Source organism: Tympanuchus pallidicinctus, unplaced genomic scaffold (assembly GCF_026119805.1).
Source record: "Tympanuchus pallidicinctus isolate F22 unplaced genomic scaffold, pur_lepc_1.0 scaffold1, whole genome shotgun sequence".
Lineage (NCBI taxonomy): Eukaryota > Metazoa > Chordata > Aves > Galliformes > Phasianidae > Tympanuchus > Tympanuchus pallidicinctus.
Window position 1 is genome coordinate 36550150 of NW_026294618.1, and position 14945 is coordinate 36565094.

General features: G+C 34.6%; 1 protein-coding gene across 7 annotated transcripts in view; it reads right to left on the reverse strand.

Annotated features, from left to right (window-relative positions):
* The window catches only part of EPHA7 (EPH receptor A7), a 157908-nt gene that overhangs the window by 13057 nt on the left and 129906 nt on the right, over positions 1-14945 (reverse strand). For 3 of the 7 annotated variants that reach the window (XM_052681278.1, XM_052681243.1, XM_052681234.1), the window contains 5 exons: positions 14520-14581; positions 13314-13523; positions 12064-12213; positions 7462-7655; positions 6243-6398 (listed from right to left, as the gene is read on the reverse strand). In XM_052681278.1, the coding sequence (XP_052537238.1) occupies positions 6243-6398; positions 7462-7655; positions 12064-12213; positions 13314-13523; positions 14520-14581 (772 nt within the window). Of the gene's footprint in view, positions 1-854; positions 5102-6242; positions 6399-7461; positions 7656-12063; positions 12214-13313; positions 13524-14519; positions 14582-14945 lie in introns of those variants that run through there. The other 4 variants (XM_052681253.1, XM_052681252.1, XM_052681271.1 and 1 more) reach the window with 3 other exon arrangements.

Consider the following 14945-nt stretch of genomic DNA (forward strand, 5'->3'; position numbering starts at 1 on the left):
CATCTGGAAGTCCATTCCAAATTAGTGGTGTGTGAGTCTCTGTCACAGGTTGCCCTGAGAAGCTGTAGATGCCTCATCCGTAGAGGCTTTCAAGGCCAGATTGAATGGGCAACCTGATCTGGTGGTGGGCAGCCATGCCTATGGCAGGGAGGTTGGAACTGGATGATCTTCAATATCCCTTCCAAATCAAGCCAGTTTACTATTCTATGAAAATTCCCTTATTTCTACATATTAATTAAATCATACATTACAATTCTAAGGGTCCTGAATATGCATAATTCCCATTGTGCCATTAGCTCAGCAAATCACAGCACAATCTGAATTGCCCTTGTTATACCTGCTGCAGTATTACTGTTACACAAGTATTTGTATTCTACCTGGCCTTATCCTTCTGTCTGGGAACTTCCACAAACATAAAAAATGAAAGTCCAGAAAAACCCATGAAACAAAACAAACAAATAAACAAAATAAATAAATAAATAAAACCCCACCATCATAAAACAAACACTGAACAAGTTATGAGCGTATGAGTTTCTAATTGTATGCAGGGAAACAACTAATAAAAGGATATAAATGGTAGCTCCAGTATATCACATATATATATTTTTAAGGGTGGAATGACCCCTTTTTGACAGAATTGGCATTTACTCCTCCCACACAGCCAGTGAACTGTCTCATGCCATTACTTGGCAGCAAAGTGCCAGATGAACCCCTCCCTGTATTAGGGAGTCTGAGCATCACTTGGCATTATGACTGCAGGGACACAATCACAATATTGTTGTAGTAACTTGAAAGTCGCAGAATTTAAATCATTCTCAAAATTACTATATATAAATTATTTAGAAAGTTAAGGATGAATTATTATCTTTTTTATTTCAACTACTAATCAATAAATGTAAAAAAAAATACCAACAACAGAATAAAAATAGACCCCTTCATCCCCCACATTAAAGCAATAGTTTTTGTAACATTCAAAACAGTGGAAACTATTTACCGTATATTATTATTAGTGGAGAAAAGCAAATTTAATTTAAAATAATTCTTTGAAACTCCCTCAGTGAATGCCAGATGACTCCAGCTTAAACAAATATTAAAAACTCATTTTAAATGGAGAAAAGTACAGACAGCTCAATTATTGAGATATTAAGGGCAACATTCAATTTTAGACACATTTAAGCATCTTTGCCTCCTGGAGATTTTTACATGACATTTTTTTTAGATAAACATGGTATTGCAAACAGCAACTATCATATCTGATCACATAACCTCTGGACTGAAGCAGTATGCTAGCAAATATTTCTCATTATTTAAAGTCTTAAATAACTGTAATTTACTAGGCAGGTCTTCCTCAGAACATTCACAAAATAAATCAAGAATTAATAACCATATACAAAAAGCATTTAGATGATCTGTTACAAATCTCCGAAGAAAAAAAAACAAGAAACAAAATAACTCAACAACCATAAAAACGACAAACCCTCTCTCTGTGATAAAGCCCAGTATAAATACATTCTGGGACATACTAGTAGTAGAGGAGCTGCCTTTCAACATCACTCAGATTCTAGGGGAAACTCTGTAGCAGCCGAGGTTATATAGAGTAAGAATCACCTAATTTTCAGTATCTAGACATTAGATGCCTAAACTAAGCTAATCATCCGGATTCCCTCTGGAGGTAATGGAGATAAGCATTGCCAGAGGAAGATTCATCCTGCTTGTCTTAGGCATCTTTCTTTTAAATGGTTATAGATAGATAAATCCAAGCAATATCAACCTCCCTGGCAGCCTGATATTGTCTTCTTTAGCAATGCACAATACCCTAGTTCAATGGAATTAAGCCAGAACTGAGTTCAGTTCTTTGTTTCATCATTTAGCCTTTAATTCTCCCTCCCAACTTTTTTTTCTTTTTTTTTTTTTTTTTCTTCTCAGTTCTCATGAACACAAATGGCACTTTGTTTTTCTTATACTGGACTATGTGTCTGTGAAACCTGGGGAATTGAAATCAACATATATATATATTGCTGCTCTATCAGCTTAAATGCTTTAACATGCATGTGCTCTAAACTGCAATAATGTTCTGAACAGATAGATAGGATAGGAATATTGGTATTGATTGTGCTTTCTGGGTCTACTCTACCACTTTCAAATGCGTAAAAAACTGTGGCAACTTTAAGGCAGTCAAGGTATATAGATGAATGATAAAATATGTTTATTATTCAAAGTAGATGGCTTAAATCAAACAAGGAAAAATCAGGAAGAAATAACATTAGGGCCCTCACTTTTACGTGCATGAGTCCATGTCACCACACATGATTTGAGGCCTCTGTGCATCAGAACATTGAACAAGTTCTCAGGGTGAAGCCTGGCCTCAACTCTCTTTCATTTAGGGTTTGTGGGTTCTCAGCAATACCAGCATTGCTGCATCACACCTGGAAACACCAAGCCCTTAGGAACATTAGCCAAGATTTGTAAGGAAGCAGGTGTCAGAACTTAGACTCCTAAGTTTACAGTTAGGTGCCTAAAGCAGCAGCAAAACTGACAAGCACCCTGTGCAGTTGCTCACAGATGCCAGTAGTGAGGCACTTAGCATTAGTTATAACACAAAACAGATGTTTATTAATTATGAGTGTTCCAATGGCGAGTGGAAGTGCCCTGGCCAAGTGGTTGTGTGCACTACTTTCAATGTTGGGCATGCAGTCTACTCTGCATCCTAATTCTATACCATTTGTAGAAAATTAATTTTAATAGTTAAAAAAATCTTGAACTGCATACATGAAAATAACTCAATTCTACTGAATGACAATCTAATATGAAATAAGAATATTCACCTTTTTTTCTTACTCTGCCCAAATCCAGGCAATAAATTAGGCTTCTCAGCATGACTGTAAAGTGCTGTGAATTGTATAAACAATCATATATGGACACTGAAAAATAACCCTTATGCACATTGCATTATAGTTCCAAAAATATATTTACAGTCTATTACAAAGATTACAAATGGAAGAGTCTACGTAACGGGATTATTCTAATTAAAAGCTTTTTACAGATTTTCTTCAACAAAGGTGAGGGGACAAAATTGGTGTAACCAAAATGATTTTTCTAATGAAACAAATAAATAAAATGACAAATATAACTGTACAGTGATCTAAAAGGGGGTTCAAAAAAGGAGGAAAAAATGATGCATTTAAGTTTTTGATAACTATCTTTGGTCCTAAATGTGGGAAAACACATTATGTAGCACTGAATATACATGTTTGTTTGTGATGCTCTGCAATTAAAATAGAAAAATATAGTGCATTTTCAATGTATCCAGAGCTCACTACACATAAATGTGTATATAAAACAAGACAGTATAAATAAAATTTACAAGTTTTACAAAGGAAAATTTACAGGATTTTCTTTTCTTTTCTTTTTTTTTCTTTTCTTTCTTTTTTTTTTTTTTTTTTTTTTTTTTTTTTTTTGTGTGGATGCCCACATTATCAAACAAGACCAATTTATGACTGATCCCTGGGATCTTTCTCTATCAGAATCAATAGAAGCAGCCCGATTCTCTTTGGAAGTACAGCATTTCACTGTTGGGGTAGTTCACAATTTTCAGAATTTTGTAAAATGTTTATCTTTCATATACATTCTCACCATATCTGTGAAGACACAGTTTGTTATTGCTTATGGTTAATAAAACATATGTAAGTAAATGCTGTAAGAATATATTCCATTGAGCAAATACTCTTACATCTGTGCTCCTGATGATGACTGCTGTGTCTGTGTGAGTACAAACACAAATATCTGATCAGAGCTGTAAAAGCTTGTAAAAAAATCTGAAAATTTGGAACTGCCCCTTGCCTCATGCTCTATGTTTCTAATATAAAATCTATGTCCTTACTTTCATAGCTGGACTGCATTCAACTTAAATTCATATAAAATATATGCCAGCTATTTCTCTCAGATTTGCTAATGCAAAATATTGAAAAAAAATGTGATGTGCTCAGATTAAATGGTTTAGGTAACACTGGAGAACTGCACCTATGTTCTGAGACACTCCTACAATCACTTGTCCATTCAACGTAGTGCCTCAGCAGGTTTGCAGCTATAGATCTACATTTTAGAATATATCTCACTTCAGTCCATTAAAATCATCTTGCAAACAGTTTGCTAAAAGTGCCTAGAACTACATAGGGGTCATTATTGCTTTTCTTTCTTTTTCTTTTTCTTTTTCTTTTTTTTTTTCTTTTTTTTTTTTTTTGTCTTTTATTTTCTTTTAAAAGATAGTATATGTGTAACCTTAAAAAATTCTTTAAAAAATATCAGAGCTCTTGGCAACTTGCATTATCCTGACTCCCTGCCAATTAGCTAGTCATGTCAATACGGTGTTGATTTAAGAAAAGTAAATGGCACGAAAGGATACCGAAGCTGGGACAGATGTACATTGCTTGGTCATGCTTCTTAAATCTCTAGGAACTCAAATAATCCTTCAGAGGTACCCAGTGTAGTAATGTGTCATAGAATTAGCACTAAAAAGGTCCAAAGATATAAACATCATACTAAAAGAAAGTCTTTATGAAGAATAAACACAAATGATTAAAAAAAGATTCAGAAATCACAGATTTAAGGAAAATATTTTGTTGAATTCAACAATAATATCATGATTTTATCTGACAAATATATTCTTTTTAAAATTTTTATGTACATTTAAAAAGTCTTTTAGATAAAAAGGAGGTTAGAGAGCTCAAGGTGTTTGTATGTTTATTCAGGTAGTACTTTGTTTATTGTCACTGCTGTTTTCCTTGCCACCACTGGTGGATCCTAATTCCCTTTTCATAAATTCTGGTGGCACTTAGGAGTTCAAGTCTGTAGGTGCTTCTTGTAGCTCTTCTATTCACTGCAGGAAGGACCCAGGAAATCAAGTGTCTTCTAGTAGCACTTTATATATACTGAAGGCCAGTGCTGTTCTCTCAGTCTGTCACCTCCCTCATAAGGGAGAAATGTCTATCACACTTGGATGCCAGTGCCGTGTAAATGTAGCATTTGTGCTCTCATAGTCTGAATGCTGCTCATGATTTTCTTTTGATGACCAACCAACGTGATCCCTAAACTCATCACATCCCTGGAGAAGACAAATGCGTACATTGTTAATTTTTCAACTTAGACTGCTACTGTATGGTAATCAATTGTGAGTTAAAGCTATGTAGTGGCCTGGGCTACAGGTTTCTAACACTGAAGCTGTACCAGAACCTCAGCTCAGTACTGTAAAGTCCATATAGATCTTCAGTGAGGAGTGTAATTGCATGGCATGTGTCATGTAATTACACTGCCTTATGTGCCCACATCTGAAAATGAGGTTTTGCACTATGATAATCATTTACTGTGGCTTTTAAGGACACCCAAAGGAAGAGACACTTCTCTTGTACAATACTTTTGGAGGCTTTCAAGATAAAAGTTATGTATAAATATAAGATTTGGGAAGTTACATTCTGCTTCCTGAAGAGATGTCTAGTGAAAGCCTTTGCATATTGATCCATACCCATCATGCAAATGAAAAAGGCTGTTTCAATTCCATCACTAGTAGTGCTACTGATCCACTATCTTTTGGGTCAGGATATAGACTGAGGCCCCCAGTGTTACCAGGTAGATAAGAGTGGAGCTGGAAGCTTGAGAATATTGTTTCAAACTTGTCTGGAAAAGCATTGCTCTATAAAAGGCATAGCAAGTGATTGGCTACTACCAGAATAACAACTTTCTTTTCAGGGTGTCAAGAACTGTTTAAGACAGCAGTGCCAATACTGGCCATGCCTGTCTTCAGAAAACTATTTTGCTTCTACAGTCTTTTATACTAATGCAAAGTCAATTTCTGAAGGACACAGACAGCTCCCAGCCAATTAGAAGAAAGATCCACATCTTCCTAGTACACATCTGGAAAAATATACCAATTAGAGAGAGGAAAAAAAGTGGTTATTTTCCTATACATACATACTTCAAAATGGGCCAAATTCTTCCTCAAATTCTAGCCTCGTTATTATTTCAGTTAGTCTCAAAAAATGGAGAATAAAGTGATGCCCACACATAGGTAGAAGGGTAATTGCCCTTCTATGGGATGCTCTATTTCAATATCATGAGCTGCTAAACCTTCTGACTTAACCCCAAGTACTTTGTTTGTACTCAGGATAAAGTTTTTGAATTGAACATTGTGTGTTATTTTACCTAGAAGTTCCCTAAATGCAAGTTAAACATGCCCAGTACTAACTTACTCAATAGTCATCCTGGCAACTGATTCAAGAGAGTTGTAGCCTGCTGCTGTGAAATTATCCTTATATCTTTCCATCTTAATAGCTTGTAACCATTCGCCTACGGAGCAGAAAGTGGTAAAATCGGGAGTGTTCTGGTCCAGAAGAGGGCTAATTGGTCTATGGAGAAGGAAAAAGGAAAGTAAGTTGTTTCCAAAGAGAGTTAAACATCAGGGAGTATTTAGCAAGGTGAGAGTCAAATAAGTTTGGGGTATTCAAAACTTCAAGAGTAGGAAGTAATAGGTCTTTATAAACAGGCTAGATTATTCTGTGAATAGCTCTGACTACACTGTAGCTCACAATATGTATTTCCTAAACTTATTCATGTAAAAGATGAGAGGTCAGAATGAGCAACAACAGCCTAATGAACTATTTTTTATCAACAATATACCAACCTAGCATGATAGCAACTGTAACTGAAGTTGCTGAGTAAAATAAAGATACTATTTTTAAAGCATCTTAGAGAATGTATCAGTAACTATTCCCATTATTCAACTGGATGAGACAAAACAAAGACAGGGAAAGATCAGAGACACAAAGTAAGTTGCTTAAGGTCACAGAGCAAATCAGTCAGTAGAAGAACTGGGAACGGAACACAGGCAAGCTGATTCCCTAGTGCATTTGATCTAGCTTGTGAATCAAAAGATTACCATGATTAAATAAATCACCTGAATTTTATGAAGAAGTCATTAAAAGCTATATCATGAAGTACAATGAGATGCAATCACTGAAAGGCAATAAAGCCAGAATACTAAAGGTAAAATCCTCAAGTGTAGCAAGTCAAAGTACTTTGGCCAAACAAAAGTATAAATTTCTACTGTATGAGTTCCTGCTAGGCAAGGGATGCATAATATGAAACTGCAACAGATTTTAAGAAACAGGGAAAACAAAGACTGCTGGTAGTGGAAAGACTGGTGAGCAGGCAGCTTTTTACTGAGAAGTGTGTTAGTTCCACAGTATTTACTTTCTTTATTTTGGTTATTTTTTATGAAAAGTCCTTTTTGGTTTAGTTCAGTGTAGTACAAAAGGAAGGTGAATAAGGGATGGGAAGAACAGGGAACAGAAGAAAGGAAGAACTGAGAGACACATGGAGCAAGTATGAACTGGAACCAGCCACCAACCAGAACATCCAGAACCCCGCCATGCACATCATCATACGAGCACTCACTAAAGATTTTCTTACCTGCTACAAGTTCCCAGAGGGGTTTTCAAGCTGTTTGGATTCCTAATCATTTTGTCCAGAATACCAACTATCTGCTCAAACTTTGGCCTTTCACCACGTTCTTTCTGCCAGCAGTCTAGCATCAGCTGGTGTAGTCCTGCTGGGCAATCCATGGGTGCTGGCAAACGATAGCCTTCTTCGATTGCTTTTATAACCTAGTAGCCAAGATAATGGTCATTTTTCATTAAAGGATATTTAAGAAATAAATTTTTGCTACCTTGTACAAGAGATACACAATAGTAATTATGATAATAGCAATAATAATAATAATAATAATAAGTTTAATCAGTAAACTAAAATTTGCCACCAGCATTGCAAAAATATGAAACTTTTGTTTTGACACTAGCCTTTATTTTTTCAAATAGTTTCCTGATTTTATCTTTGGGCTTAATAAAAATATTGTTCTGTATGTGGGGAACATAGCTCTATTATCTAGCCAAGTGAGCAGCAGCGAGCAACAATTAAATTCACTAAGGGAGTAACAGATAGATTGATAAATGGAGTTATTTCAGAAAGTGTTATTACTTGCCCCAAGGCCTTTATGAGTATGTGGTAGAAGCAACCGACTTGTAAGTGGATAGGGATCTGTGCATATACATATAAAATATAAAAAGCCTGAAAATACTCTAAAAAGGATCCAAGAAAAATGCTTAGAAGATAGTAATTGTTAGGAAAAAAAGTTGTATTCTATGTCTAGCCATGTTAGCTTAATGATAAAGTAGTAAAAATGTGTCATGCGGGTAAAGACCTAGCTGAATGGTATTTTAACATATCACCTTAACAGTAAGTTAGATGTAATAAGAAAGATTGCCAAACGAGTATAATTGAAGAAAATCACCAAAATCTGAACCAAGAATTACATTCCCTCATCAACTTCCTTTGCAAAGTTCATTTGGATTTAAGTGAGAAAGAAAAATGGTTAAAGTAAAATCAGAGAAAAACTGCTGTAAACCTTGAGAGTAGGATAAGAAAGCACATCAGGAAGCAATGCAGATAAGAAAAACTTGTGAAAAAGGACTAAAACATTGTTCATGGGGGATTTCAAGTATACTGACATTGACTGACATAGCAGTATTAGAATTGCTAAGGAAGGGTGCTTGTTCTTGAAAGGTAGCGCACAGTACTGTGTTCTCCCTCAGCTTTTACAGAAAGCAAGATCAGAAGCTGTTCTGGAGTTAGCCCTAGGAAACAGATCTAGTATGATAAATGAAGTTGGTGAATATCCAAGGTTTAGTGAAAATAATAACCTCAGATATAAGACATTCCATAGGTTGTGTGAGAAAATACAAAAGCAGTGGACTGCAAAGTAGACAGAACTGCAAAGAACACAAAATGACCTTCAAAAAAGCTGGCTAAAATCCATGATTCTATCAAAACCTTTTTTTCAGAAATGAAGTTTTGTGAAAAGAGGACATGTATTCCACAGACAGGGCACTTATTCACTGGCAAGCTTGTGTCACAGGATGCCCTTCTGACCTCGGAGAAGTTGTCTCCTCTCCCTGGGCCTCAGCATTCTATCTGTACATTTAGAATGACAATACTATACTATCTCAAAAATGACTGAGAAATATTCAATTCCTGCAGTAACATCCACACCTGGAAGAATGAGTGTGGTGACCTTTAAGTGACAGTGAAGTTATCTGTCAGACAGTGTGGGAAGACAGGATTTCAGCAGGAGAACAACACAGAAATTGCAAAAACAATACTATAAATGAAAAAAACCAAACCATTAAAAATAAAATGCACGATCTTTTGCAATAGAACTAAGAGGAAAAATAAAGGAACGGCTCTTCTCAATCAAGAGTAGCAGTGAAGTGAAAAGTTAAAATAAGCTACAGTGTGTATAGGAAAACTGGCATGCTATGAGAAGTAAATCAGAAATCTCTAGGAAAAGTTCTTCTAAAGGATAAAAGATAGTATGTATGATACATATGTATGAAGCACTTATTTAAGAGGTCAGAAACAACCACTGAAAAAGTAGATAATCCCAACAGCAAAACCAACATCAAATTTTTCAAGGAACTTTGAAATAACAAACCAGATTCTCTCCCATTAAGGGATAGTGAATACATGAACACAGTTTTTTCATGTTCACTACAGTCCCAGAAGAAACTAGAGAGATAGGAATCAAGGTATGATATTTTTAAAAGACCACAGAATCAGCTTCTTTGATGTATATGCTGAGCAAAATGTATATGAAGCATGAAACTTGGAGAAATATAAATGAATGAGTTATCTACTCATGGATGGATGGAATAGCTGGAAACACCTAAAACACTGTAAAAACATTCCAAAATATAAGTAAAGTAATGTATGTGTCTTTTTGCTTGCTTTTAAGTTTTTACAAAACTGAGACAATTTGAAGGATACCAGTATATACTCTGTTTAGAAAGGTGGGGGTGGCATTCTAAAATTCAGTATTCAGAAATAAAGAAATGGATTTAGGAACATACATGTTTCCATACAAGCAAAACTACAAAGAGCACAGTCGAAGTTCTCATTAATGGAACTGATTTATATTGTCTACATTTGCCACAATTTGTTTTTTGAATTCTGCTTTTGGAGAAAAAAAAAAAAAAAGAGAGAGAGAGAAAACGGATTGCTGCTGAGAATCAGTTATGCTTCTCTCATAATCTGGCTATCTGAGAATGTAAAGTCAGTTCAAAGAGGGTCAGGACTGTTCAGTGTCTGTGTTGGTTGCTGTCAAAGACCAGAGAAAAATTAAGCATAGTGGGACAATCAAATGTTTGGTTTGTGGTTATCACACTGTTTCTGGTTATGTAGTAATAATAATAAAAATACTAGTGTTGATAATAATAAATCCAGGAGTGCAGCAAATTAAAAAAAAAGTAAATCTAAATTCTTACCCTTTTCTGAAGAATTAATCCACACCAGCACTAGTAAAATAACTAGCAAATACTGGCATTCTAATAGGAGAATAGAGTAAAACACAGAAAGAAAAGTGTAGAAGCTAAACTGTATGAAGGCACCTTTTACTAGCACAGTATAAGCTTTAAGAGAGATTGCAACAATAATCACTATTCTTTATCATTCTAAAACAATGACTTAAAGGAAGAGGAGTGGGATTAAACAGGTGTCTTCAAAAGATGCAAATTCAGACAGAGATCCGATCCCATCCATGATTACATTCACATTTAAACAAAACAATGCATTTAAGACATATAAACAGCCTGGGCGTCTAAGCAAAATGAGAAAAGACATGTTCAGTATTTTTGCTTAGAGTTAAATATTCCCACTGATAACTGTGAAGGAGAATAAAAAAATAGTAAAATGATGATTATACATTTTTGCATCATGGATTTCTTTATATTGTTGATTGAATGTGTATGTGTTTTGCAAGGTATGTTTCAGGACATGTTTATAAAGATCAAAACATACAAAAATATTTGAAATTATTTTTAACAAATAATCAATGCATCTTTTATTTACATGCCACTGAAAATTATTATGTAAATGTTAAAAATAGGTGGAACTGTGAGAAACTGCAATTAGCTATTTTATAAGAAATTATAATTGATTTGCTTTATTTGCAGTTTTCTTTAGAAGGAATACTTTCTAGAATACATCAAGGAGCACAAAGATATTGGAATTTCCACTATTTAAAAGTTGTTCCTTATTGTTCCTTGAAAGACAGGTAAGGTTTGCCTTTGAGGCATCTTATATTCCTGTCAGACTTCTTTTATGTTTGAATCTAGTACAGAAGGAAGGTGTCAAAAGAAATGAAAATCTTCTGGGTGTCTAGGGAATGTAAATATTTCTCTTTCTCTGCCCCAAGGACTTGTTTGCCCATATTTTGACAGTCCATGAAATCTTTGACACTGAGACCTGTCAAATATTAACAACTTTGCACTGTGCAAAACTGACTCATCATTTACACTTTCATCATTTTTTTAAACTTCAATGTCTATCATTCAATCAAAAAATAAAATAATAATTATAATAAAAAAGAAACTCAAGCCCCCGATCCAAAGAAATTTAAATGTGAATCATTCTGACATCTTTCTCGTCTGCGCAGATTTTCCCTGTATACTTTCTATATGAATAGATAGTCTTGTCAGAGACCAAGATTAACACCTATCTGTTCTATTACTGCTGACCTGTTGCTCTAGGTCATATTTTATGCAAACAAAGATACTGTGAAATCAGCATAATTAACTTTAAAATGTAGATCATTAACTGCCACTCAATTTTTAACAACTTTTTCCAACTATTAATCATTGTTCTGAGGTCAGAAACCTCAGAATTAATTTTTCATTGGAAAAAATTAGTTCCTTTTATGCTTAAGTATAATAAGGTGAAGTGCAAATATTACTATTTTTGATGTTCCAATTTTACTTTAAACTTGGGACAAAACCCATAATATCCACATAGAAGAAGAAAGATTTAAAGATTAAGTTGAAAAATGAAAGCTCTGTAACTTTTTCTAAGAACCCTACTGTCTCTTCCTGAAATAAAATTACATTCATGAATGGTGAAATATGTGTATGCATTTAAAATATGTAATATTTGTGTGCTCACGTGCTCTTACAAAGTATGACCTACATCTTGATTGGACATATCCCAGTAGGGCCGTTCTCCATAAGACATTACTTCCCACATAACGATTCCATAACTCCATACATCACTGGCTGATGTGAATTTGCGGTACTGGATGGCCTCTGGAGCTGTCCATCTCACTGGAATTTTTCCACCCTATGTTAAAAAAAAAAAAAAAAAAAAAAAAGAAAAAGAAAAAAGAAAAAAGAAAAAAAGTACTTTTCTCCCACAAATTTCCATACCATTCTACATCATCTTTCTTAGAATGCATTTATAATTACTTCTACCAACATCAAAGTCAGCACCTACACAATTTACCATAGTTTACTGATTGCAGAATCTTCAAGAGTCTTAAGCTCTTAATCACTTGGACTGTAGAAACTTAGGCACCTGTCTAAGCTAAGTTGGGTGCATTTCTCTGTAAGTGCTTCTCTTCTCCCCTTGATTTTAAGGGGCTGCTGAGATGTCTGATTTAAACTTGACATTTAACTCCTGGGTGACTGAAGTTAAGGGACAGGAATCTCATTCTGTGTATATAAATCCCATGGAATTGTCATTTGGCTCTCCTGAAATCTCAGTCTGGCACTTTAAAACCAGGATCCCAGCTAGAGCCCTGTGGCAGGAGTGACACCCCTGAATACCTTTGCAGTTTCCCAGATCCCTGTGCCTGTCAGAGCAGATTCCAGGGGCCCCTTCTTTACTCAGCATGAAAAGGTAGGTACTACAAGGCCTCACTGATAGAAAAGGGAAGATAGCTCAACAAAAGAATAAAGAGCATAGTGTGCCTGATGAATGGTTGTTTAAGAAAAACATCCCATCCAAAAGCAAGGGAAAACATGGGAGTTAAGCTTTGTCACAATCTTGCCTCAAGCTAGTCAACTTTTTGCTAAGATAAAATCTACTCTGAAAAATAATAAAACCTCACAAGTATTTTAACTGATTCATATTAGGTGAGGTGATTAACCTTTCTATGATTCAAACTTCTATACGCATTCAAACAGAGAATTATGTGGAAAGGAATAATGAAGATACTGTACAAAATATTTAGATCTCTACTAAATAAATATACATGCTCTTGCAAAAATATCAAACTCTACTTAGAATCAGATTTCTGCAGAGACTATCTTCCATTTCACTGTTTTCCATTTCTCAAGGAACTAATGTATTTCTTTTTTCTCTGCTTGCCAGAATGTATGCTTCTTAGTAACAATATCTTTAAATGATTAAAAATACATAAATATATAAATTTCTCTCACAGTGGTAGTGTAAACGGCTTCTGGATCATCTTCTATGACTCTGGAAAGGCCAAAGTCTGATACTTTACAAACAAGGTTGCTGTTGACAAGAATATTGCGTGCTGCAAGATCCCTGTGTACATATCCCATATCGGCCAAATATCTCATTCCAGCAGCAATTCCCCTCAGCATTCCCACCAGCTGAATGACTGTAAATTGCCCATCATGTTTCTGGAGGGAAAAAAGAATGGCAATTCTTATGAATATAGCTGATAAAAGAAATAAGAATGATTTTTACAACTTTAGATTTCTAATTATTTACATGAGACAGTTCATCTTAGGGCAAAGAATCTCATTTCAAATGCAAGCTATATTTTGTTTCAGACATAGAGCAGTACATCCAGTTAAGAAATGTACAAGTAGCTCACGTACTAGAAACAACAAAACTCAGCAATTCCAGTAAAATTCTCACTAACTCATGGCAAGTCTTTTTTTAAGAAAGCTTACCTCATGAAACAACTCTTCATAGTTTGTTTTTATGCTCTTCATTTCTAAGAATAACTGTATTTGCCAAGAAAATAAGAATTGTCTACTTTTAGAATCCAAGCAACCAATATTTTTTTAATAGCCTGAAATGTATGTACATATAATTTTTACATATAGTATATATGTATTTCCATTCTCTATAGGGTGGTACACACTGTTTTACAACTGGTAAGGAGTAATAACTGGCTGGTTCAAAACAAACATCCATAAACTTTAAATGCTTTTCAACTTGTTTTTCTTTTTCCTGTGCTCTTCTTTAAACATGACTATAGTTCATTTAGGGATTCTTTATTCATTTCTGCCATGTTAAAAAAAAAAAAAAAAAGGTAGAAAATTGAGCTTCAAGCATCAGTGGTCTCAATTTAGCTGGTGGCAGTACTAAGTTCCACCATTTCTATACCACAATAAATCACTTAAATTATTAGAATGTTTCCATATGATCCTGTTTGATCTTCTGATTTCTGATCTTACTCTGCTGAAAAGGATCAAGAACTGCTAATATTCAACAAATTCAATTTCAACCTGAAAAGGCCTTTTATTGTATTACTGTCATGCATGTATACATGTAACTACATATACATGCAAACATAAAACACATATTATATACATATGTATATACAGATATACATATACATATAAATAACAAGGTATGTTTTTACATATTTTCACTTTGGTACTTACCCTAAGAAATGCATCCAATGCCCCATTTTCCATATATTCTATTACAATCATAACTGGTTTCCCTGAAAGAAATAAAGGCACATTTTCTTTGAGAAACCATAATAAAAATGGACTGCCTTTTTTTGATAAAAAATATTATTTCTTTGAAGGACTGAATTGTCGAGACATGAGCATTTCAGAAGCCTCCAGCACTGTTTCTTAGCTCTAATAAGTTCTTAAATGTCTGCATGGAACGTGGTCATGATTCACAAAATTAAACTGTACAAATCAAAATGTCAATGTGTTCTCCTGACTCCTGCTGTGTGAACAGGACTTTGGAATAATGACACTTCAGATAATATAAAAGGACATAAGAAACCTTATCTCTCTGCATGGTCTTTGAGGCTAAATGAAACAAGAAAAATAATGTATTTCAAAGTACTTCAT